The following is a 25,439-nucleotide window of genomic DNA, read 5'->3' on the forward strand; positions in this document are numbered from 1 at the left end:
GAAATGAGGTTTTACTGTTCGGTTCCTGAGTACTAGGAAAAGGTAAATATTGATGTTAGTAATGATAGAATATGCGGTGGATCGACCGGAGAGTGCATGACGTCATTGAGCTGAACACTCCTGCATCAATCTAACGCCGAATAGGTTTTGCAACCCTGCGAGCTACGAACGACAAGTACGAATTGTAAATGCCGGTTCTTTAAGAGTTCCCCGATTCATCGAGGTACTAAAGCGCCTAGCTAGCAAACGATCATGCGACAATAATCACTCGTTTGCGGTGTTCATAGCAGGTCTTGACATCGTTCATGAAAAGGCGCGACTTGTTGTTACGGCCCGCTACGAATTAAAGAACACCATCTCGACAAAGACAATCTGCTTGTGCCCTGGCCAGTGAATAACGTATTGAGATACATCGTACATGTACATGAACAGGTGGGACTGGTTACATTTTTTGAGACATGGTCGATGAAATGGTGGGACTGGGTGTTACAGCCTGATATTGAGAAGGACAGCATTACACCAAAGATAATGTCTTGTACTCTGGCTGGTACATGACGTATATTGAGACAACGTACTTGAAAAGGTGAGACTGGGTGTTCTAACCTGGTATTGAACTAACTCAAGGACAACGGGCGGTATGAGCCTAATGAAGCCGCGGAATTGACAATCAGGAACATTAAACGATTTGTCAAGAGGGCACAATATTCATAGCGTGCTGGTAAGTTCTTTCAGTGAATAGCTCGATAATAATTGCCTGATTTGATAATGATCCAATATGGGGAAGTGGGTTTGTATGAAATATCATGATTGCTTCTAATATTATAGCAGTTGATGTGAACTAGCCAGATGTCGCGGGTATACAGTCATAATGTGAAAATGTCGCGCTGTCTGTTATTCTCAAAGTTTTTATTCAGCAATATTTTGAAAAATAATTTCCGTAAGTATTGAGAGTAAATCAACAACATGACGGAAACTTCCGGAGCTCACGCCAGATCCTGGATTTACACTGACAACCCACCCAGTCGTTAAAGGACAGCGTTGATAAGTGCGAGCATTATCTTTATACTCGAGTCTGTTTTGCGGCGCCGACGTCGTGGCGCCGGGGAGCGCAAGACACGACTGGTTTGGCGCCTGCTCATACTATTTTGAAATGATCGAAAAGTGCATTTCAGGTCGCAACCTTCTGGTTTTGTTACGGTGTGTCCGCTGTTCTGGGAAAAAAACTAAATCTGAAAGATTGCACTGAGTTACAGAGAAAACACTGACTGTGCGCGAACCGAAATCCAACCAAACAGAATGATAGAATCAGTCATCCTTTAAAAATGAGTTTCAGATTTGTTGGTCGATGCCTTATGATTAGTATCGGGAAAAGGCAAACATTTTTATTACAGATTGCTGTTAACAGGCGCAATGAGGCGCTGGCCTTTTGATAGGAATTGGGAGAGTGGCATGATTTATGCATGAAGTCCGAAGATAAATTGGATACTGACATCGATTCACAGCATTCAAGCTCCGAACACTGACCAGTTGTGGACGCCAACCATGGACTGTGAGATTATGCAGCAACACATGGATACTGTACCAAACCTTATGTCGACAAAGGACTGACCTTCTTCTGCCGCCAAAGAGAGAGTATGAGTGTATAGGCTAACTTTGACACGAATGTGGACACAGTACATGTATATTTGACTGTAACTTCTTATTGGCGATTTGAGTGTTCTCAGAAAACATATGGTGGAAGCATCTCTAACTCGAAGGTAAAAAAGTCAACACTGTGTTTCATTGACATTTTATTCGGTAGTTAAAGCCATCCCAAACTGGTGAAACGTGACGGCAGTGTAAACGATGAACATGTAACGACAGTGTAAAATCGTGACGACAGTGTTAGAATGTTTCGAGAGTGAACACACGGCGGGATGATAGCATCATAAGGTGAAGGTGGGGTAAGAATGTGATGTCTGTACATGTATAAAGATGGAACGATATTGTGAGAATGTGACGATAGTGCAAACACCTGACGATAGTGTAAGATACATGTACACGTAGTGTAAAGTGACGATTATATAAATACGTGAAGCTGTGACGATAGTGTAAACAGGTGACAATAGTCAGTGTCAAAATGTGACGATATCCTTTACATGACGACAATGTAAAAACGAAACGATACTAGTGTAAGAATGCGCACGATGCTGTAAAAATGTTAGGATCGTCGTTTTCATTCTAAGTGATAAGACTTCACGAGCTATTTCCTGTTTTGGGCACGACTAATTCCTTGACAATCATAATCTAACTCATGTACGCTTGACTCTGAATGGTGTCATGGATAACGCAACTACAGAATTCCTGTCGACTTCAACGACAGGAACAGTGAAATGTTTTTATTCCTATTTTCATCAGATTCCACTGAGCGGGACTTACAATATCTACAATTTCGTCATCTATTTTCCACTGGCTATCTTGTTCGCTTTTATAGGCCTGGTTGGGAACACCCTCGCGTTTATAGTCATCGGATGTGAAAAACCATTCACATCAACCTCCGTGCTGTTGCGGTCATTGGCGCTGGCGGATAATCTGGTACTTTTCTCGTTCATATTGGTAAGGAGTCTAATTTGTTTACCGGACTACTTGGGTGTCTTTATGGCTTATATCGAATTCTTTGAAGCATCATTCCGCTACTTATGGACATTTCGATGGTTCACAAAGACCATGTCAATTTACATCACAATCTGCGTGGCGGCGGAGCGATATATTGCAGTGAAAAGGCCGTTACAGGTAGCAAACATTTGCACTATACGGAACGCCCGCATTGCAGTTGCCGTCATTACGATAGTGTCTTTTGCTTTTCAAAGTCCAACTCTCCTTTACACTGAAACTAAATATCAGTACGATGCGTGTACGGGTAGGAAGATGCCCTATTGGGACTATTCGGAGATCGGGCAAAGCCGGTACTATTTGATCATTTACTCATATGTGTTTGGCATGTTTTTGATGGCGTTCCTCCCGACTTGTATCTTGATCTTCTTCACCGCCTCCCTCGTTTCTGCCCTGAGAGCAGCAGCAAAGAGCACCATCGCCCGGGATCAGAGCGGTTCCTCGAAGCGGAAGGATAAGACAAAGCCCGTTACGGTACGGGTAGTCGGTGTCGTGGTCGTTTTCGTGCTCTTGGAGTCGCCCAGCAGCCTGTGGCAGATAAGTGCAATTCTAAGGCAATTCGACTTGAATAAATTGACGAAAGTACAATATTTGATGGTTCATAATGCCGCATACTTTCTGGGATATCTAGACAGCGTTGTAAATTTTTATGTCTACTGTCTATTAGGGAAGCGATTTCGCCAGTCGTTCATGCGAGTATTCTCTAAGAAGCCTCGACTGAATAATGCCAGTGTTAATGGGAGCTTCTCCGCAGCAAACACAAGAAGAATATAATTAGAAGCACACTTCCTTGTAACTCCTTGTTGTAACGAAAAGCAAAATCTGCTTACTGACGGTGAGACTCAAATACCAGGAGATGAAATGACATCTACACGTCAAACATTTAACAAATGTTTAAATTCAGAGTTTTGATCAGGTTCATCATCAGATCGCCTCATTTCCCTTAATCAAATGCCAACGTATCCAAAAGGCACTTTTCCTTTAAAATTAAGTAATTTCACACATAAGATGACCGAATCGTAGAACTGGTGGATCTTGAATTGGACGCCCCCGACGTAGTCACGGTGGTAACGCCACGCCACATTCCAAAAATGCGCTTATTACACGCAAACGCAACGCCTATAAAAACTCCTTGTAACGTATTGAAAACGATAAACAGATACCAGATGACCGTATTGTCCGTGAAGGTTCCTACAAACCCGAAAATCCAAGTGAAGCCCATGAGCAGGGACAATTTTAGGTAGATGACGAACTCCAGCTTGGTTCCTTTACATGTACCTGCCTTGGCCTTCTTGCCTAGCTTCTTGGCCTTCACGATGGCTACGATCGTTATGATGAACAGTATACCGTTTAATCCAATGAGGAGGGCTACGGGAAGGATGAATGCATAAATCAGACCCTGCTCCTTTGTGAACCAGCAAACACCTTCTTCGTCTATACCGGGTCCATAACCTATGGGGACATTCCCCAGTTTGTCCAGGAAGGCACACGTAATGACAATGACTGCTGGAGCTCCGTAAGCGTAGGCAGAATATTTCAGGACCTTTGTGCGCGAATTGCGCGATAGGGCGGATTTCGTCCCTCCAGCGAAGGTCATGGTCAAATTCAGAGCGATGGCATTCATCCAGAAGAATGTTGCCAACCAGAGGTAATGGATGATCATGGCCATGATTTGGCATGCGAGTTTGTGGGAGATGTGACCGACAGCTGTTATGAAGAGTAGCTGAGCAACGAAGAGAGTTGCGCAGAGGTTCATTAGCATGAGGCCCGGTAGAGTCCGCAGAGGTCTGTGGACTATGTGTGTGATCAGAGTCATCGCCAAGAAGAGCAGGGAGAGCGAAACGCCTGCCGTTGTTAAAGCAGTCTGGACTTTTGAAGAGTAATATAATACTGTCATTCTACTTCTGATGCAAATGTAAACTTGGTTGCCTATGATGGCATATGGTGTGTCGAGAACCTCTCCTGTTCCGAGATACACCAATCCCCCTGTGACGTTTCCCTGTCTAAATGAACTCAGGTTTTGGTTAACTACGTTACAGTCTTTAAACTTGGCGGCATAGAGATCACAAAGGATGATGCTTACTTTCCCACTGCTATCAGTTTCAGACACGAGCTGGAGATCCTTGAGGGCGCCGTGAACATGTTTCAGGTAACTCATCAAGGTATCATCAACTGCCAACCGCACAAGAACTCCCATGTCACACTGCAGCGGCAATTTAACAGGACGGCTATAGACTCCAGCCACAGAGACATTGACATTTCGAAAGTTCCCATTGCTCTTGATAAACGACAGAGTATTCAACATGTCAGCAGAATTGTCATTAGAATGTCTCAACTTATAAAATATGACAGTGAATGTAGTGTTAGCCTTAAAGGTTAGCTCAGTGCCTCCAATCAGTGGAACTGCTACCAACGAATCTTTATTAAAGCTCACGGTAATGTTGAGTATTTCCTTTAGAGGTAAATTGAAGTAAACCGAGAACGCATACTGGAAGGCATCACCGAAATTGTTACGCGTCGAGTTGTTTTCTGTGGTGATAAGTGTCAATGGTTTGCTCAGCGTCAGTTGTACCTCAACAGTGAGATGATAGCTATCGAGCCCCATAGTTGGACTTGTATAGGCCTGGTCGAGTGGGTCCCTCAAGCAGGTCCCATTCCACTCAACGTGACTCATATCACATCTTCGTGTCTCCGTACACGACTTAGTCAGTGGGTCATAGATATAATTCTTACCTGGTGGGGAGTAACATTGAAATGCATAGACTTTAGGCTTACTCATCTTTTTCATAATCATTTCGAACCCAACACCTCGGCTTGCTATTACCGGAACAGTATCGATGTATTCACCGTTTGCTTGCGGCGTCGTGGACGGTTCGAGAAGACTGTTCTTAAAGCGATCCGTGCAAGTTAGATCACTAAACATGCCACTGCAACGCGCGCAGTACATATTTCTGAATCCAAATAACGTGCCATTTCTGTAAGCAAACACGGGAGAAGACAGATGTCTGCATTTGACAACATCATCGGACTCCGAATCCTGGCTCGACTCAGAAATATACCGAAATGTTGTTGACCCTTTGGAACCACAACCGTCAACTTCTATAGAAGGAACCTGCTCGGCCATACGAGAAAACACCGAAGGACATCTCCTTAACAGCAAATTTGGGCTTTCAACCGGTTTTACTGGACAGTAAATACGGTCGAATATGGTTGAAAATACGGCCCGCAGATTGAGGAGAAAATCATTGCTTTGGTTATAACAGGCGTTGATTCTCCAGACTAAAGTTTCAGAAAGAGATACATTATGACACTGAGCACAGTATACATTCTGAAATGGAATCCTTTCGTGCATCACCGGTATCCGTTCGTACAGAGATAAGGAACTGCTAATATGGTCGTTTTCGCACTTGTTCTTGACGTATTCACTTGTGCCGAGAGGGCAGCTAGAAACATACAGATAATGTGGGATGTCTTCAAGTATTTTGATGCAATTCATGTACTGTAAATACGACACAGTTATGTTCCTATTTTCCTTGGTGCAGCTTTTGTAGTTTTCGCAACAATCGGAGAAAGTTTCACAATATTCATCACAATAGCAGACGTCATCGTGTTGACTCACGTGGCCGTTACACTGGCTCTCAGAATCGCAGGACACATGCGGGCATTTGAATAATCTGCTTCCGCTGTCTTGTTTGAAGATGTCCTTAATTGATTCAAGTAGGTCCCTACGTTTGTGAACTCGGCTTTGGTCATCTGTTTCGGGGTATGCCTCCGTCAGATCTCTACCCAGGCGCACTTGATTTTGTTCGGGTTTACCTTCAGAATCCAAGAGATCGATTGGGTAGTGAATCGTGCTCTGATGCAGATGTCTAGCTCGAGTTCCATGGTCTCCCCTAGTATCTTCGAAGACCACTGCGATCATAAAACCTGAAAAACATGAGACCATCCAAAAATTGAGTAGTTTGTCTAAATTGGATGCAATGATAAAAAGTATGAAAAATCCCTCACTAGGACGTGGCCCTTGAACCGAGAAAAGAATCGCGTTAAAGCGATGCCACGTGAAAATATGAAACTATTCAACGTGCCTTGTGAGAGTAATCAGATTCAACGGTATATTTTGTGATGTTTTCAAAATGTCAGAGCTGCCGCGGCTAAAAAACAGCATTCACATGCTCATAATAATTAGCGTGCTGCAACAGTTTGCGTATCCGATCAAGGTACCGGTATGCGAACTGTGCATTCTTGTTAAGCTAGATGAGGAACGGAAGCTCTTCACAATAGTGGAGAAGCTGACATGTGTGACTGTCGCAAAGCATGGCAAAAAGGAATCAGAACTTACCAACTAATAGAAAGTAACCTTTCATGTTTGGTTTATCCAAAGTTAAATTTCAATTCAGTAATCCTGTATCGAACCGAAAATTGTTCCATGAATGCTCATGGCTGAACATCCAACGATTAAGTATAGTGGCGTCCGGTGTTATGTCGCATTCCCCACGAGCCGAGGAAATCCCAAAGGTGCATCATCCACAAAAGCCAGAGAATTTGTTTGTTTGTAATGGCTGGTCTGATCAACAGTGGAGTTTGGGAGTTCAGCAGCCAGATGTGATTTTATATATGACCATTTTCGTTTCCTTCCGTCATGAAAGGACTTCAATGTACTTCCCGTCCTAGAATTTGGACGGAGAGTTGTTAGAGATGGTAAGGGAGGTATCCCGATCACCTGACAACAATAAGTAGACAGCGTTGGCTCCATTCTAGCGAAGCTGAAACTGAATTCCTTTTCAGTACATGACCCTTTTTACTGTCGAGCAAGAAAGGCTTACTTTGTCTTGAAAAATAACTACAAAATGAACACGCCGTCCGAACACACCCCTACCCGACTCCATGATTAGTCCCCAGATAGAAGTATCTTTGGCCAAGAACGTTCTACAATCGTACAGGCTTCATGTATAAAAAAGGCAAAATGGGACCAAACTTTGATATCCACCGCCAACCATAAAATACATTTGGCCTATCCTAAATGTGATAACTCACGTCATCCGATACAAGTGTATGAATATATGTATTGTAAACCTTTCATTTATTTGTCATTTGACTGCAAAACCACTCGCAAGTATTCTAATTATAACGAAAAGGACAATAAATTATGGGGAAAGGCACTTTGCGAATTTTATTGCTGTTCTCCTTCATTACTTATTGATTCTATGTTTGATTCCCCAGTGATATTAGTCGAGGCAAATCGTATCAACTGCAAAAACCGTCTGGGCAAACATGTTGCGTATATAATGAAATAAAATTTTAACAAACCCGCATACAAAGTATGTAGTACTGATCACAACCTTTTTACTACGCCACTTTGGATGGAGTACTACATGTAACTCGTTTGGTTATCAGCCATTAGTGCCTACATGTTCTGCCTTCCTATAAAATTCAGACATGACATAATTTCAAACATGAACGTCGCAAGCCAAACTGCGTGAATATTCATTGGTTTTTCACTCACAGTCCTATTTTTAGACGACCCGAAAGGAAAAACAATAAGAATGACATTTTTGATTTTATTTAACAATTAAAAAATAAACGTGTACTGTAGGAGTGACTATAGGATGAGATAGCCGTGGCCTCATCATGTCATCGGGGACGATGAGGATCGAGTTTTAATGTTTTTTGAATAATTCGAACTTCAGTATTTCACATGCATGTAAATCGAAAAAGGGGACCCAAATATTTATGTTCGAGTGACTAATACTTATACTGCGCGAATCTGAGGCATCCTTGGCACTTTGTAAAGATAAAAATGAGATGACCATGGCCTCATCATGTCATGCTGGGACGATGAGGATGGGATTTAAGATTGTTGTGCAAATCAACCTTCGGTATTTTATATAAAATTAAAAAGGGGAACCGAAGGTATATGTAAGATAGGTGAGAAAAACGAGATTCACTAAAACTAAGCTCAGTTGGTCTGTTTCTTAGAAGCTTGCTCTGTCTTTAAGGAAGGATATCACCACGAATAAAACTTGCATATCACGCCACAAACAACAGGGATATCATGTATAACCAACGGATTGCTTCAATGTGACCAAGTTAAAACTCTACAACTCCACTATGATTACTTCATATATTATTATATTATGACATTCAGAAAACCCTTCTTTTGCTCCAGAAAATATGCTCCAAAATTATTTTAGAATATAAGATAATATAAAATTTCTTCTTTATTCAATGAGTACATTTACCTAAAATTATATTTTTTATCGATTTTTTTTAATTTCTTTAATGTAACCCAGTAACACTATACACCTCTACTATGATGTACAGTGAAACCGGAGTTACTAACATAATTCATTGAATTTGGAGCATTAGAAATTGTTTATCAAATTGGTTAAAAAAGTAAATTACTATCATGGTTTGTTACAATATAAGGAGCAAAAGAAAAAGATTTAGGTTTAATAAGGAAACTTGGTCTATATATATTTCATGATCTAAGATTTAGATAATGAAATTTTTAAGTACAAAATATAAATCAAATTATTAATTTAATCAAGTATATACATTGTATCCCTTTGCTGTCTTGTTTGGTGATTTGCTGCTTTTGGTGATTCACCTAGAAATTTTGAATTCATAACTGCATTAAGTATTCAAATGCCAACCGAGCGGGTCTTGTGCCAAAGATGCGCCAGTTGGGAATTGCTGTTGTGCTCCTGCAAAACTCAGGAAGAAGCCAATGAAGTCACTCCTACAGTACTTACAAAAAATTATAAATTTTCAGAAAAGAGTTAATGGCCGCAGCAGCGGAGGGCTTTTTTCACCCTACACCAGAGGCCGTGCTTCTTGTTCTCATCTCTCTTAGTCTTCGTTTCGTTATGTGAATGGTTATCTGAATGAGCTGAATGATGGTCCACCAGAGTTGAATGATCCACCTGAGCTAAATGATCCACCCGAGCATGATGGTCCACCTGAGCTGAACGGTCTACCTGAGGCATCGGGCCAACTCGGTTGCCTTTCCGGAAAAACCTTCGAACCTTTTCTCGGAAGGAGATAGTAGTAGGCTTACTAGTTGTCGGCTGAAACAGAAATAAATTTAGTCAGAAAAAAACTTTATAATTCGTTCGTAAAGGTATCGCATCAATTGTTATCCTCGCTCCACATTTATAGTTAAATCAACAGCACAGATCGTTTTTGATAAGTCACAGTTTCCCGGTGGAAGGACACAGATTCTGCGAATGTAGTTGACGGACAACATTAAATGAGGCCAACGTGAGGTGTTCTTGATATTATTTCTCTCATCGCGTTGATTTCACCTCATAAGTCTATACATATAAGAGAATGTGCCGGTTGGCAAGTCCAAAGCAATGGCCCTGATAACAGCAAACTAAGTTATCGATGTATTTCATGAGGTTTTTTGCCAAAGGCTGTGTTTTCCTAACCCGCTATCATCTGCAATAAAAACATACCATAGGTTCCGGCGATTCTTCCTTGTGGGCAAAGTCAGCCGGCAGTGATGAGCTACTGCTTAGGACGGGCGTTTCTTCTAATAAGGCCGCTCCCTTTCTGATGCGCACCCTATCAGCATCTGTAAGCAGTCGGGGCCTTGACCCAAACACTGCCCTTTCGTCGCTAACTTCCGTCAAACCTCTGAGTGGAGGCAGTCTCCTGGGATGTGACTTGTTAAAACACATCGGGTCCTCTCGTGTAAGGACCGGAACCTTTTTTTCCGCAGCCTGAATATTAGAAATGCTTGTGACAAAAACAATCCACTGACCAGAAACGATAGGAGCCCCCCCCCCGCCGCTGACAACTAGAAGTGCAATGAAATATTATATAGGTTGGTTGGTCACTCTAGTGACAAGAAGTATAGAAACCTTTACATTAGCAAGAGTAAAGCTGGGGGGGGGGGGATCGTCAAATTGATATGGTTGACATCATCTACAAAAGTGGCGACATCATCAATCAATTTTGGGTAAAAACACATTTGGCGAATAACAAAATGTATAATATTTCACTTACCACTTCGGCTTTCTTTGCAACTTCCTGATTGTAGGTCGCAGCACGACCCTTCTTTTTCTGTGTAACATTTGCTTTCGTCCCCAGGACCCGGGACATGTTGGCCTCAAGCGCTTTCTTTCCAATCGCTCGTGCCGTATCCTCATCTGTCTTCTTCTTTTCTTTGGCCTGTAAATAAATACACCGGTTTTCATCAATGATTTACTGACAAATCTACCAGTCGGACAAGAGTCACCTGACAGCGAGTTATCGCCAATTCGCCTTTGCCTTGACATTGAAAAATGGTTCAAAATCATGGCGAGTTCGTGTGTTAACTCCCATTTTTTTATTCTTCAGTTCTTGGCCGTCAGTTTGGTTTTCCTACAAATCGCCAATCGGCATCATGGACATCAAAACTGAAACATTTATCTTTTCAAATACAGCGAAGCCTCTTCCGCAAACCAAACCAGTCAATCAACTTACTCTATTTATTTGATTGTTAAGCGCTCGAAGTGACTCCGTCCTTCGTTTCAACAGCCGCCGCCTTCTTTCATCCGCTTCTTCGACCCGACGGGGGCGAGGTGTGGTTGGGCGCTGCATTAGAAGGCGTTGCGGTGCCGGGGTTTGCGGCCTGTCTTCAACAGTATGTTCACTGCCTTCAACCTCCCACTCCATTCCCCCACTGCAAAGTTTCATGACTGTTGGCTTCGCCAGGAATCTCCTCCTGCACTGGGATATTTATCTGTTAACCTCTAATAGTATTTATTCGACAGCTTTCAGCAACAAAAGAGGTCCGTCAGTGGGGAAGAAGGGCTTTGGTTGTCAAAACATGTGCAGTGATGGATTGCGTTGTCACGACTACGTCGTTAGGGGTGCCGTGATGACGTCACAGCATTCTTGACGTCATTATAAATGAAAAGTGCGCAAATTGGTGAAGCGCGCCTGTCTACGTTATTTCTAAATCAACCCAAAGATTGTGAAATATTCTCTGCTATTCACAATTTGAACTATAGTAGGCCCGCGTGAACTTTCTCAAAGAATCCACCCGGATATCATATACATAAAAGGGTTTGAACGCCGGACATCATCCTCATTTTCGGGAGTCCGCGATTGTATTGGGGAGCGAACGTTGACTTGGTTTAAAATGGCATTCGTTGTAATTTATATACCTCAATGTGTATAAACACTGATGTAATTGTTTTTTAATGCTGGCGAGCTTTCACCAGACGAAATCCTGTCATATTTGATTTTTTAAAACCTATTTGGAAAGAATAGAAACAGGCGGTACTTTAATGTACGAGCTATTTAAAAATCCTCTACAATGTGTCCTCGATTATGTTCAAACAACGCGGAAAAAAGAATTTTTAATTTTTTGCTGTTTTTGGAAAATACCATTAACATGTGTTCTGTTCACAGTTTCCTGTCATGACGACACGTTCCTGGCCGAATTAGATGGCAGGAGTAAATATCTTGGCCGATAACACTGTTAACATTACGGTCGCAAACAGTACACAGTACTCAGTAAACAGAGTTCTGTTCATAGTTGTCATAGAGACTGTAGAAGATAACATAATAAGAGGGGTTACCTTGACGAGGAAGGCATGACTTCTTAATATTCTCTCCATATAACCGTTTGGAGAATGCTTACTCATAACGAGTGTCATTGACTACCCTTATCGAACTGGTGGAGACATGTGTCAACATCTGTGCTATCGGAGCTACATACACTGCTGAAGCTAATCAAGGATAGGAGAAGTTCTGAATCTGATGGAACGTACGTATGACGAATGTAAATGTAGTTATTGACTAAAGATTTGGAGACAACAATTCTTTAGGCTCCGGAATACAAGCTGTGATTCTGTTCTTCTGAGATTCAAAAACGTGCAGTCCTGGGACAAAGCATTAAACAACTATCAGACATTCACTGAACAGAATTATGCAAAAATATGCATGATGATAGCTTTTTTTAGATGAGTTCTCATCTGTTCCACATATCACATGCGTTTGCTCTCACAGCATGACAGTGTTCACCTATCTAGTCGTGGAGTAACTACAGCATAATTCAAAGTGAAATGCAACAGGGAAATCTTGCGTCTGTTCGTTGCACCATGGTTTGGGCTGTGACATTCTAAGCACTGGGACCAAGAGGAGCACAATGGCAAACACATCGACGACTTCAAATGCAAGTTTGCCGACAACAGGCCGCTGTCTTTACGAAGTGCTTCATAATCGGAGTCTGAATGAGCCCCATAACATGTACAATTTCATCATCTTCTTCCCATTGGCTCTGCTCTTCGGCTTCATTGGCCTGTTGGGGAACACATTTGCATACATTTTTATCGGGCTCGAGAAGCCCAACACGTCCACCTCCGTGCTGCTTCGGTCATTGGCACTGGTGGATAACTTAGTCCTCATTGGCTACATATTCGTAAGGACTTTAATCTGTTTACCAGACTACTTTGACGTCTTTGAGGAGTATATCGAGTTCTACGAACTATCGTTTCGCTATTTTTGGACATTTAGGTGGTTCACAAAAACTATGTCTATTTATATAACAATCTGCGTCGCGGCGGAACGTTACATAGCTGTAAGGAGACCTCTCCGCGTAGCATCTATATGCACAATACGGAACGCCCGAATTGCGGTGGCCGTCGTCGCAATTTTGTCCTTTGCATTCCAAAGTCCTACTCTTCTTTACATCGACACTTTCTATACGTATGATGAGTGTACAGGTGGGTATAGACCCAACTGGAAATATTCCGCCATTGGGAAAAATCGGTACTATAAAGTATTATATACAAATCTGTTTAGCATGCTTCTAATGGCTGTTTTTCCGATGGTTACCTTAACTTTCTTTGCGCATTCACTAATTTCGGCACTGAAAGAAGCAGCTAAAAGGAGTGGCCTCTCACGTGAAACGCAGACTGGTGGAGATAAAAAACGCCCGGATAGGACAAAAACGGTGACGGTACGGGTGACTGCTATTGTTGTTGTCTTCGTGGTTCTGGAGTTACCTAGCAACATATGGCAGATTGCCGACATTCTCGAAGAATACGATCTGATCCAGTTGACCAATATAGAATACGATTATGTTCAGAATTTTACATACTTTCTTGGATACTTAAACAGCGTTTGTAACTTTTACGTCTATTGTTTATTGGGAAGGCGATTTCGCATGTCATTTATGAAAGCTTTCTCTAAGGTTCACCCGACGACGAGATGAAATTAGATATACGTATATATACGCATACAGGAGTCCTTTGCAGAATGGCGGATTAAAGGGAGAATATAGCCTTGAGCTAGGCGGGCTCGGTAACGTTACAGCTGAGGAAAGGCGGTGGCGCAGTGAAAGAACGTCCGGCTTGTGATCAGAAATTAAAGTCGATGGTTAGCGGAGGTTCGGCAAGTGCCACTCGGCACTTTCAACTGCCTTGTGATAATTGAGACGAATAAATGTAACCTTGAAAGTTACTGCGGGTATACGAAAGGACACTTGGAAAAGGAACATTAACCTTAACGGAGCTGATCAATGGAAAAAGATCACACCATCGTCGATAAAAGAAGTTGAAACTTTTGCATTTTTCTCCCGTTCGGCAGTAGCAACTAGACAGTTCTGTTACATGATCGACCTATCTGTACGTTAAATATACAATTTCGATGAATTGTTTTGTATTGTATACATCTTACTCACTCTTGATATACGTGTAGAAATCGTATCAGGTGGCCCAAAAACGAATAGACCTTTATGGAGAGGAAATGAAGTGTCCTCATCCTACATGCACATACCTACATGTATAATTCTTAAACCCATAATTCTGCAATAGTATTTACATGTATAAACTTGTGTTAATAATTTCTAGCGCCCGAGTATCCTTTTATCTTGTATTGAAAAGCAGCAAAAAATATGTGATCCGATCAAACAGTGCCAGAAAGTGTGCGTCTTTCTGCGAACTCTCAAATTTCAAATCCAATTCCAAATGTCCATGACCACATAGAGCAATTCAAAACTTATTTGGACATGGTATAGTTAAGAGAAATACACAACGGCAATATGACTTAGCGTCATGACTTCCCCTCTCCTGGTACCACACAATCACGTAACAAACATCTTGACACACTCCAAGATCGCACAGTCCATTAACGAGTCCTGTACCGACTGTTTTAAAGGTATGATTGGACTTTTTGCGGTGGGATTGCATTCCGTTTACCAGTTTACATTAACAAAAAAGGATAGGCCATGTCGTTTTACACTTCAGCTTGCCCTTCCTCAGTGTTTACCACCTGAAACTCCATTAAAATATACATGTTACCTGAAACTTTAATGCAGTTTAATTAAAGGATCACGTTGCGTCTTGTCATAGGATAGGGGCGCTTGCTGGCTCATCACTGAGGCCTGATCTGCCGTCATGATGACATCGTGGACTCTGGTCCTCCTATGTACCATCGTGGTAACAGAAGCGGCTAAAGGTATTGGTACTGAAGTCAAAACTTGACAAAACTCTTTACAACACGACTTCGTGTTATGACACTCCGCTCTTCAAGCAACAGGTTTCGCATGCTTTCAGTAATGATTACGCTTACGTCTTGAAACAATGCTGACATCATAATCACAGAATTGTACTGTACGGTAGGTGAAGAGGAAGCATCAGTTTCTGTCTTCGAACTCCATTTTCAGGCACTACAAAATGTGGCAAGGGTTGGAAGGCTTACAGGAGCAGCTGTTACACAACAGTCACCAAGTTGATGAACTACGGCCAAGCGGATGAAATCTGCCGTCGTATGGATGCGAAACTTGCCGAGATAAATACCAATGGGGAAAGTCGGTTTCTGGTGAAAACATTCGGGTACGTCAGCATCCTATTACACCTCATTTTTGTGTTTTAAAATGAAAACTACCAGAAAGTAGGCAAAAAAATACTGTTTACGTAGTGGCATTTATCAGTTCAGGTTTTGAACAGAGGGATGCACGTGAATCGGATGGCTCTTCCTTCCCAGCTGTAAGCTCCGTTATGATTGGTTGTTTTGAAATGCCGCTAGGATTAACTCCAGTATCTTCGTGGGTTACAAATGAATATTCCGAGAGGGTCGGTGTCGTGTTGGTTAGGTAGCTGAATGCATGCCTCCAGTTGGTAAGTTCGACACTTTCCAGGAAAGCGCTATTAAAAAATCGATGCGGGCCAAGTGACACCGCCCACGGACGATCTTTGTTTTGTATGAAGATTTTATGAACACAAGAAGAATTTCATCGAGTCTCATTTTTATCTATCAGACCAATCGTGGGTGATGCCCATGCCTGGGTAAGAATAGCTGTCGCCAATGGAAAGGGAACCCGGATGATTCCGGCTAGGATCATTCGCCATGCGAAGAGATATAACCTGGGTCTGATTGGAGTCTATATTCATGATAAGAAACAGCTCATATGCGAACAGGACCGTGGAGGTTGGTAATACGCCTTTAGGGATCGCTATAAACATCAAAGCGTAGTTTCACAATTCAACAGTTTGACCCACTCCCCAGCCCCCTCCCCGAGTTCTAACATAACATTGACAATCGTCATGTTTACAGGAACTCTATATTGGACCTACATGTATATGATACATGTACCTGAAAAGTGAATCATCACAAGCCCTTTATATATCCCCTCCCCCTTCCTAACATTGTTGTTTAGCATGTTTATGGGTGATTCCTTACAGTTTCCTATAAATGTGCGGCATTTATTTACGCTTTGTGTCACGATGCAGGATTCGTACAATTATATGTCATGCCCTGACCGATATGAGATAATACTTTTTCTGGTTGTCAAGGCCGATTTCATTGGATGACATTACTTACACCTCAAAGCCAAGGCATAACAACGACTATTATGATTTGCTCACACGCAGCCTATGGGAGAGCCGCGATTTTATGGTCGATAAAAAAACTGCGAGTGTGTATAATGCACATTGGTCCGCTGGTAAAAGGAGTTCAAACGTACCAACATTCCCCCATTAACCCGTCCCCTTTCTTGAATATCTCTTCAGTACTTGCAATGTACTGAACTGCCTTTCAATCCATTTTCTAGCGAAAGGGAAACAAAAGGAAGACAAACGCAAAGACACTGACGCTGGAGAAAAGAGACGGTGGCAGCGAATGGGTATGGACAGTTGAGTCGTAAAACGAGCAATTATTACCGTGGCTAATGAGTATCATCCTGGCATAACCAGTGGTTTTCAATATACTCCACCTGTCGATATTTCAAACATGACGAAGGAGTAAACAAACCTGATCTCAGAATGATGCCGCGTACAGGCTTATGTCATCTTGACCCGCAATGTATTACATGTATAGCATCATTGCTCAGCTTCCAGACAACGCACGTATTGGCGGAGGCGGCTGGATGTTCACTATATGGCTTATGTTGGATTACGTGAAATCTGCAATAATCGAATAAAAAAAGAAGATATTTACAATCATTGTCAATCAAAATGAAAATATTTGCATTTGACATGAATAAAGGGCAGCCTCTGGAAGCATTTCAAAAGAAAATAAACAACACCTTTTTGCAAAGGTCCGAGCGAAGCAGTATAAAAATTTTACAATATCATTTTTTTTCAAATTGTTTCGACTACTACAGTCTGAAGAATTTGACTAGCGACCAGATGCACCTTATCAAATTTCATGTGACCGAATTTTAAAGGTTTTTCCCAGCTCTACCGTTTTCTCTTTGTTCTTGATGGGTGCGTGCTCAATACTAAGATCTTTTTCTGCGACGGCTGCAGCAGCAAACCCTGACTCGTTCCGCTCCATCAGCTGGTGCGGTCCCCTGGTGTCTACTGATGTCACTTCCGCTTCCAACCAACCGCGCTTGCGGGTAATTTTATCACCAAACACCCGCTATATATACGTATAGGGCCAAGCGTATAGGATGGCCAAGGCGGTTACCGGAGGAATACGCTCTATGTGAAGCAGAAATTACAGTGCCATATATATCTATAAATGACTACTTCCCGTGTGTGCCCCTTTTCAGCTACAGAGGGGAAGCACTGTGCACCAGGCTGGGCTCAACGGGGAATGAGCTGCTATAAGATGTTATACGAGAAAAGGAGTTTCCAAGATGCACATGAGACGTGCTCCAAGATGAAGGCACATCTGGCTGATATCAATAGTAGAAGCGAAATGTGGCATCTGCTCTATAAGTTTGGGTAAGAAGGCCCTCCAGAAGTAACTCTTGGTTTGAAGAAGGGATTTAAAAGAGTGGTCTCTCAAGTTAACGCCGGGCCGGAATTATTGATAATTTAGTATCGAAACTAACGAGGGCAATTCTAAAATAACTTACATTTTACATACTTTTCGATATTTCAACAGGAAAACGGACGTTCAACGTTGGGTGAGCATACCATTGATGTACAACAGGAAACGAAGTGGCACTTTGAGTATAAAACTCGTTCCAGTTCCAAAACTTCCGAAATACCGTGTTGGTCTGTTTGGGATCAGGGGAAGAGAAAGGATGCCGTTCGTTTGTGAACAACTTGCAAGCTCCAGTAAGTATTAACACGGTGCAGAGACGAATGAATACAGGTTGCGGGCCAGAGTCATCCGGAAACACTCCGCACTAATAAACGAGCTCAGTAACTTGAGCGAGGGGCCGAGGAGCATACGACTGAATCTGATATTCGAGAAGAGGCCACAGTCGACTCGCCCGAATCTTTTTTCAGACTAATTTCAGAGGGGTGTGATGCATGCACACCTCACACACGGCAATTTCACCAATCTTAAAAATTGGGGCGAATCTATTGTTACGGGAAATCTATTCCCTACTCTAGTAGGATCAATCGTTTGGAAACCCCGGTGATAAATGCACAGTTCTCAGTACAGCAGAGGCGTTCTCAATTGTAATCTACAATTTTATTTCAGCAGACAATCAGTGATAGTCGACAGATATTGAAATACCCGCTTGTTCATTACAAATATGCAGACATGTACACGCATATACAGCTGAATTCCGTTGTTACGAATCCCATAGTTAAAGATTTCACACGATTTTTCAGAACGTGACTCGAATATCATATCGAATAAAAATGCGCGTCCCTTGAACTTTGATCGTTCTGTTCGTGTTAGTGACAGCTAGTATACTGTTGTACTTTTCGTACTCTGTCCCCAGTACTTGGTTTCTTTTTTTTTAAATCCAGCACATGCAACACAAGAAAAGAAATCATCAGGAGGTATGTTACATGTATATCATCTTATTGTTGAAGTCGGCTCTTGTGTCACAAAATGAATGGTAATGTACTGTTCGTTCAACAGTTAAACACTGAACTGGAATTTGAAAATGTTACAATTTGTGTCTTGAAATTAAGATTCAATGTGTACATGTATTTAAAATTTCGCAACAGATCGGAAAAATGAAAATCTGGAAATGCATCAGTGTGGAGCGACTTTGGTAAGGCAAATAACTCCACAATTTCCTGTCGTTGTAAAAACATTAACTGTGATTCTGGCCAGTTCGGTATCGTGGTCACTGTAATTGGGACACCCTATGTGTATTTCTTCCCATATTTGTAGGCAATGTTAAGGACTGTGGTGTTGGCTGGACAAAATACGAAACCCGCTGTTACAGGTTGTTTACATCAGGCTTGAACTTCGAGAAGGCCCACCAGGCGTGCACTGAACACAACGCTAGTCTTGCGGAACTTAACGGCAAGCCAGAGATTGACTTCCTGCTAAAAACCTATGGGTGCGTCAAATTAAGTAATCTTTAAATGCTAAAATATATTGGCCGAAAACACACAAAAACTGACAGAAATGATGTTGGGATGGGGAGTGGTGATACTACTGTATATAGTTAAGATAATGTAGGTGTGTCTCGACAACAGATCACGAACTAAATTGATTCGTTATCAAATTTGCCAAAGTCACACGTTCGTCATTTAGTATTTAATCTGATACCGATATCATTGACGCGTTTCGTACCGGCCGGGTCTTGGTTTTTGGTCTCTTTTATCCGACCTTTCAAAATTTTAGTCCGTATCATTTGTTGTACACCCTGTCGGATAATTTCCAGACCATCAAGGACCGTACCGTGGGTCAAGATGCAAATTGAGGCAAAGGAAAAGAAAATGGAAACCATCCCAACGCGCCTGTTCCATATTCATAATGAAAACATCGGGATATATGGGGACAAGCTGAGCGACCCAAGAAAAAAGGCTGCCTACATTTGTGAGCGGGAGACGCGGACAGGTACGTCACGGCTGGGTATTGTACATATAGCAGCATGGAAGGATTTGGTATTTGTAATGATTTACGTTATCGTTGCATGGCACCAATGATTACATGTACGTATTTTGGGGTACGTAGGTGTTGGAAATTCCTACCTTTATATACATGTATTTTGTAATAGATGTCATTTTTTCTTTCAGCCTGCTGGGAGGGTTGGGAGCGATTCAAGGATCGCTGCTACCGCTACGTTAAGGGAACATATCCATTCCGATGGTCAGAGAATTGGTGTAAGGAACACAATGCTCATCTGGCAAGTGTAAACAGCAAGCAGGAACTGGACTTCCTCTTGAAATATGTCTGGTAAGTAAATGCTAAATAGTAAATAGTAAAAAGAAAGACATACTGAAACTATAGTTGTTCCATTTGCAACTTAACTTTTTCTATCGCTTTCATTCAGAAAGGGCAAAACCCCGGGCAAAAACCCCGAACGTATAGCCTGTAGTTTAGAGACTCACCTATATCCTCGGCCTAATTTTTGTTAGTAAGTTTGCTGGACATGACTGAGGCTGACGCTATGTTCCTTATGAAAGAGTTGTAACTACTAAACAAATGAAAAAGGCGAATCATTTTTGAAAACAGCTAAATTGATAACCGAGCTTTTGAAAGATTGAAGTGAAGCGCATCTATATAGTATCATCCAACATTTGATGCTTCATATTTTCTTTCGCTTCTTTAGGACAACGCCTTACAGCTGTGGTCCTTGGATTGGTCTGCTGACGATAAATAACAAAACCTTCACATGGCTTGACCACTCCAGTACCAGTTACAAACCGCCAACCAGAGTAGCTAGCGGGAGAGGACGTCGTGGCTTGGTGGGACGATTAAACAAGTGGAAAAGAACCACGTTGGGGGCGAAGTTACAATTCCAGGGTGTGGCTGTTGTCAAGCGTGAGGGTACCCACAAACAGCCTTTTATTTGCGAAAGAGGGCTAGGTAAGACAAAAATTATTTAGGGGTGGCGCACATACACACCCCTCACTTTGTCGCAGAGCAATGATTTTTCAGGGTGCCTCTTATTAAGGGAGCAAATAACTTAGCCCTCAGTTAACTCATAAATTTCCAAAACAATTCGGTGAGGTTGGCCCCAGAACCCAACCCTCCTTCAAAAATTGCAGCTCACGTTCGGGCGCGCCCACCGTCAAATATTTCTGATTATGCCACTGGTACATTACATGTATAGGTATGCGCTGGAACATATACTTTCCGCATCAAAACCAAGACTTATGTTTATGTGCCACTTCGCTATACTTCGGATCATTGTTGATATTTTGGGGAATTGCTTTTCGAAGTATCGTCTATGCTTTTGTTCGTTACTCCGCGAGCTTTCAATTTGTGGAGTTTAGGCTCATCAGGGTGATGCAGGTCCCATGTCTTCCTCCGCGACATCGGTTGATGTCAGAAAAATTACATCCTGGCACCAGTTGTTTTCAATATACATGTACTCCATCTCTCGATTTTTTAATGTACATGACATAGGAGTAAAAAAGCCTGATCTCAGGATGGAAAACTGAGACTCACGGGCGACCTGACAGTCATAGTTAAGCCACAAACGGATATACCAGACACTTTGTTAAGCGGTGCATCTATCTTTAGGTATTGGAAGCCGACAAGTAGGAAGGGAACCAAAGAATGAAAAAAGAAAACGAAGAGAGGGGAAAAAAATGAAAAGTATACACGGATATTCTTTCGCATTGATTGAATGTAGCCAGCTGGTAGTTGTAAGAAAACATGGCCGTATAGAACAATAAATAGATATGGCAGCGTGATAAAACTATTTTTTATGTCGGTGTTATAACACAAATTATCTCAAACTCAATTTTAAAGTTTAACGTTTTATATTAACGCACGGACCTGGCCTAAATCGAATCGATTGTACATGTACATGTTTACGAGTGTCGCGTATTGAATTAGCACAGCGGACTTTGATGACGCCACTGACTCTCCGTACTTTGAACGAACCTGCCCACAGGTTCGATTTTCGTGCTCACAGAATACAGTACACAGTAGAGTAGCTGTAACAGATCGGCAATGTGATGTTCGTATGAATTGAAGTGCGTGCCGTCTACAACCAGACCGTTTTATTTGGACCAAGAATTCTGTATCGATTGCAACGTACAATGATATTTCTGCATGGTTTCAGATGTACATGTACGTTGCGAGAAGGGATGGCGAGGTTATCAAGGACATTGTTATCGAGTAATCAGAAGAAAGAAACAGTTCAAAGAAGCTGAGAAGACATGTGTTCGCCTTGGTGGTCATCTAGCCAGCGCTAACAGCGCGCTCGAATTCAGATTCCTTGTTCGTATCGCACGGTAAGTGCAACCTTTGGTAGAGTGGAGACTATACCGCACACAATGGTCAGACAGGGAAGCATCGCCGATTTGCGAGCACATCGAGCAGTTTCGCCCTTTGACACCATGCTGGCAATATTCTACATCTTAGAAATATTACACTACGTTTAGACATCAGGTGTATTTATTCATTATGGTAGTATCGCTATACTACGAAATGTTTGGTAGCTTTCTACGCGTCCTAAAAGTTCTGCAACCATTTAAGAAATTATGCACTGATAGTTCCGCGTTTCGAGAAAGATTTGACGTTGTCATTATTCCGATGTGTGTCGTTTTCGCCCTTACAGCAAGATGCACCGTGACCGGACGAGGCGTCAGGCAGGACCTAGCGCATGGCTCGGCATGAAGATAGACGCCTCAATCAAGCCTTCTCGATTTACTTGGACGGACGGATCCAGAACGGAATACAAGCCTCCTGGCGAATATAAGGGTGACAAGGGTGAAATTGTCGCCCGGTTGCTTGAAGAGCGCCGTCAGGTTAATGATATAGAACCCAGCCGCAGTTATCCCTTTATCTGCGAGAGGGTTCCTGAAACTAGTAAGTAACCCAAACGTGTCTTGATATTAATCGAGAAATTTATTCCGACTTGATTGTACTTATCCACGTATACAAAATCACTAAAAACTTACTCCAAAGCATCAGGTTTGTGGTGGTGCTACGGCTTTGCCAAAGTCGCCAGGTCGACCGTGTCGCGCCCATCCGCGGACGGAAATTCTCCCATGGATGTTCCCCGTATGGATGGCGTGGTACACATTAATCTAAGAACTTTTACGAGCATTTCTATCAATATAATTTTCTTGTTTGTCATCATCAGCAAATTATTAGACGACAATGAAAGATAAGTTTTACAACCAGCAAGTAATCCAGGTGCACGTCACACGAATTCATGCAACAATTTAACAGCATATAAGGGTCGAGTGAACTTTCTGATTCTCATGATAATCATCCTCTTCTGTGCGATTCCAGGAAAGACGAGTAAACCCCGCAATCCAAAGGAGCACTTGAATAAGAAGCAGCGACATGGCCATAACCCAACTTATAAAAGGAAGAATTGGCACAAGAAGGAAACAGACGCCAAGACTATAAAACACCGTCTGGGAAGGAGACATGAAAAAGATATCAAAAAGGCGAAAGTCATCGGCAGGAAGGCACATGATAGAAGTGACAAACGAAAGGTTGAGGAACTTGGTAAGTTTCCAGATAACTCGCCAAGATTGTGTATATCAGTGGCGACATTTACGGAATGCTGACGCCATTTGCGGGCCCTGTGGCACGACGAAACGAGATATGAAAGAGCGCTCGTATCAGGCTTCGTGAGACAACTATAGTTTGCCAACCAAATTGCCGCCAAAGGCCTACATGCAGATTGTGCGCATGCGGCGCCTAACGAACCGGCAATAAAATATTTACTCTCTCTTCTGTGCTCGGGAATCATACTTTAGCTAAAGGTCATCGCAAGGTGTCTGCCATTATTTAAAACGGCTGCAGAAGTTATTTGATTTTGGCAAAAACTATGGGGTCAAAATAATGATCTGCATGCGAGTAATAATCAGCAGTGAAGAGTCTGGGTCGTGTTTGATTCAGCAGTGATAAACATGTTCCTCGTACAAGCGCGAATAGTTTCGATGTACTGTGAGGTACTCAGAGACCCCTATTCGCAACTTCGCGTAACTCAAGCTAATCTACCTTGCTCCAACCTACTCGTACATGTAGACGTACAATGTAACTTAAAAGTCTCTAATTTAAACTTTGCTTCAGAATCCAAGTGTCCAGGGGATTGGAAGAGATGGTCAGGCTACTGTTATAAATATTTCGCCACGAAGTTGTCATTCCGTTCTGCCGAAGCCGACTGCCGGGAATACGGCCGAAGCTCTCATCTCAGCAGCATCCACAGCCGGGACGAACTGGAGATGCTAATGGCCATGATACCGTACGTATTGTTTTGAGCGTCGGACTGGTCCGTATCTGTAGCTGTTCCTGTTGCCTTAAAAATCACCATACCCCTGAATTTACTGACCTAAGTTGCAATGCATACATATACAGTAAACAGCTTTTAATAATATGAAACATTCTCATATTTCAGACGACCCAACGCGACAAAGCGAAGAGTTCTCTTGGTCTGGGTTGGAATGATCATCCCGGAGGGCCAGAAGCCTGGAAACGTCACTTGGAAGTGGACTGACGGTACTTCAGCTGCGTACGAACCTCCCAGAAAGCTAGACCTTCGTCCGCAGGGGGCTAACGCCGCCCGGCTTATTTTGTACAAGGCGCATGATAAGTGGGAGTCTAAGGGTGTTTATGATACGATTGGGACGCGCAGGTTGCCGTATATTTGCAAAAGGAAGCCAGGAAAATAACAATGACAAAGTCAAGAAATGAAATTTTATTGGACGGATTATTCAAGAGAACTGATATATAAGTAGACTGGCTGTCGCTTGTGTTAAGAATAAATTGTGAATGCCGCAGCTTTTAATATTAACTTAGCAACATCTTCAAGAAACAGGACACTAAAATGAGAGGAATGTAAAGCCCCGGGGCCATGATCAGGATAGGTCCATTAGTCATACTTAGAACTGTATGGATCAGGTTTAACATGTTATAACCCTACGGTTCAGAGATTGTCCATGTAAATTCGAATTATTGTCATAAAAATATGGCCGGGTCTATTTAGCAAGCCGCTCGCCGAACAGGCATCTTTTTTTGTCCTGTTTGGAGAGCCGCTTGCCAAACAGCACTAAAAAGCCACCCTGTTCGGCCAGCCGGGCTTGCCAAACAGGTAAAAAATCTAAAAAATCCTGTTTGGCGAGCTCTTCGAAAACTACAAATATTAATGAGTTCGGCTCTCCATTCAGGACAAGAAAAAGTCGCTGTTTGGTAAGCCGGGCTTGCCAAATAGTCACTTCCTAAAAATATTTGACAAGAATAAATCATGATGTATGTATGAACAGACGTTATCCACCTATGTAACTGATATGACAGCAAAAAAGACGTTTCGCAAAGTACATGTAGAACTTGACGTCTGAAATCGCTGATGTCATACATTCACTTCTAACTACCATATTTTGAGGTTCTGAGCGGATGCAAAGCACCTCGTAACATCTCTGTGTTAACGAAAATGTTTTTCTTGTCCAAAGTTGGAGCCAACTACAAAACGAACTGCTAAACGCATCTTAAATCGATAAGGTATTCCTTAA

The 25,439-nt window shown here is 42.2% G+C and overlaps 3 protein-coding genes across 3 annotated transcripts; 2 read left to right on the plus strand and 1 right to left on the minus strand.

Moving 5' to 3' along the window:
* Positions 1 to 1,525: 1,525 nt before the first annotated feature.
* LOC135490322 (uncharacterized) lies at positions 1,526 to 7,852 on the minus strand. Its single transcript, XM_064775739.1, has 2 exons — positions 6,992 to 7,852; positions 1,526 to 6,579 (listed from the first exon to the last, which is right to left on the minus strand). Exons 1-2 carry the CDS (start codon positions 7,014 to 7,016, stop codon positions 3,650 to 3,652), a joined length of 2,955 nt encoding a protein of 984 aa, XP_064631809.1. The 5' UTR covers positions 7,017 to 7,852; the 3' UTR covers positions 1,526 to 3,649.
* A 4,360-nt stretch (positions 7,853 to 12,212) lies between these two features.
* Positions 12,213 to 14,808, plus strand: LOC135490354 (G-protein coupled receptor daf-37-like). Its single transcript, XM_064775741.1, has one exon. The coding sequence runs from the start codon at positions 12,794 to 12,796 to the stop codon at positions 13,859 to 13,861; it is 1,068 nt and encodes a 355-aa protein (XP_064631811.1). The 5' UTR covers positions 12,213 to 12,793; the 3' UTR covers positions 13,862 to 14,808.
* A 154-nt stretch (positions 14,809 to 14,962) lies between these two features.
* LOC135490338 (C-type mannose receptor 2-like) lies at positions 14,963 to 25,186 on the plus strand. Its single transcript, XM_064775740.1, has 17 exons — positions 14,963 to 15,105; positions 15,314 to 15,482; positions 15,908 to 16,077; positions 16,700 to 16,771; positions 17,645 to 17,819; positions 17,983 to 18,158; positions 18,807 to 18,839; positions 19,180 to 19,351; positions 19,679 to 19,854; positions 20,034 to 20,193; positions 20,570 to 20,826; positions 21,487 to 21,561; positions 22,034 to 22,205; positions 22,532 to 22,782; positions 23,212 to 23,433; positions 24,004 to 24,175; positions 24,329 to 25,186. Exons 1-17 carry the CDS (start codon positions 15,045 to 15,047, stop codon positions 24,600 to 24,602), a joined length of 2,787 nt encoding a protein of 928 aa, XP_064631810.1. The 5' UTR covers positions 14,963 to 15,044; the 3' UTR covers positions 24,603 to 25,186.
* Positions 25,187 to 25,439: the final 253 nt, after the last annotated feature.

Source organism: Lineus longissimus, chromosome 1, assembly GCF_910592395.1.
Source record: "Lineus longissimus chromosome 1, tnLinLong1.2, whole genome shotgun sequence".
NCBI classification, from domain to species: Eukaryota; Metazoa; Nemertea; class Pilidiophora; order Heteronemertea; family Lineidae; genus Lineus; species Lineus longissimus.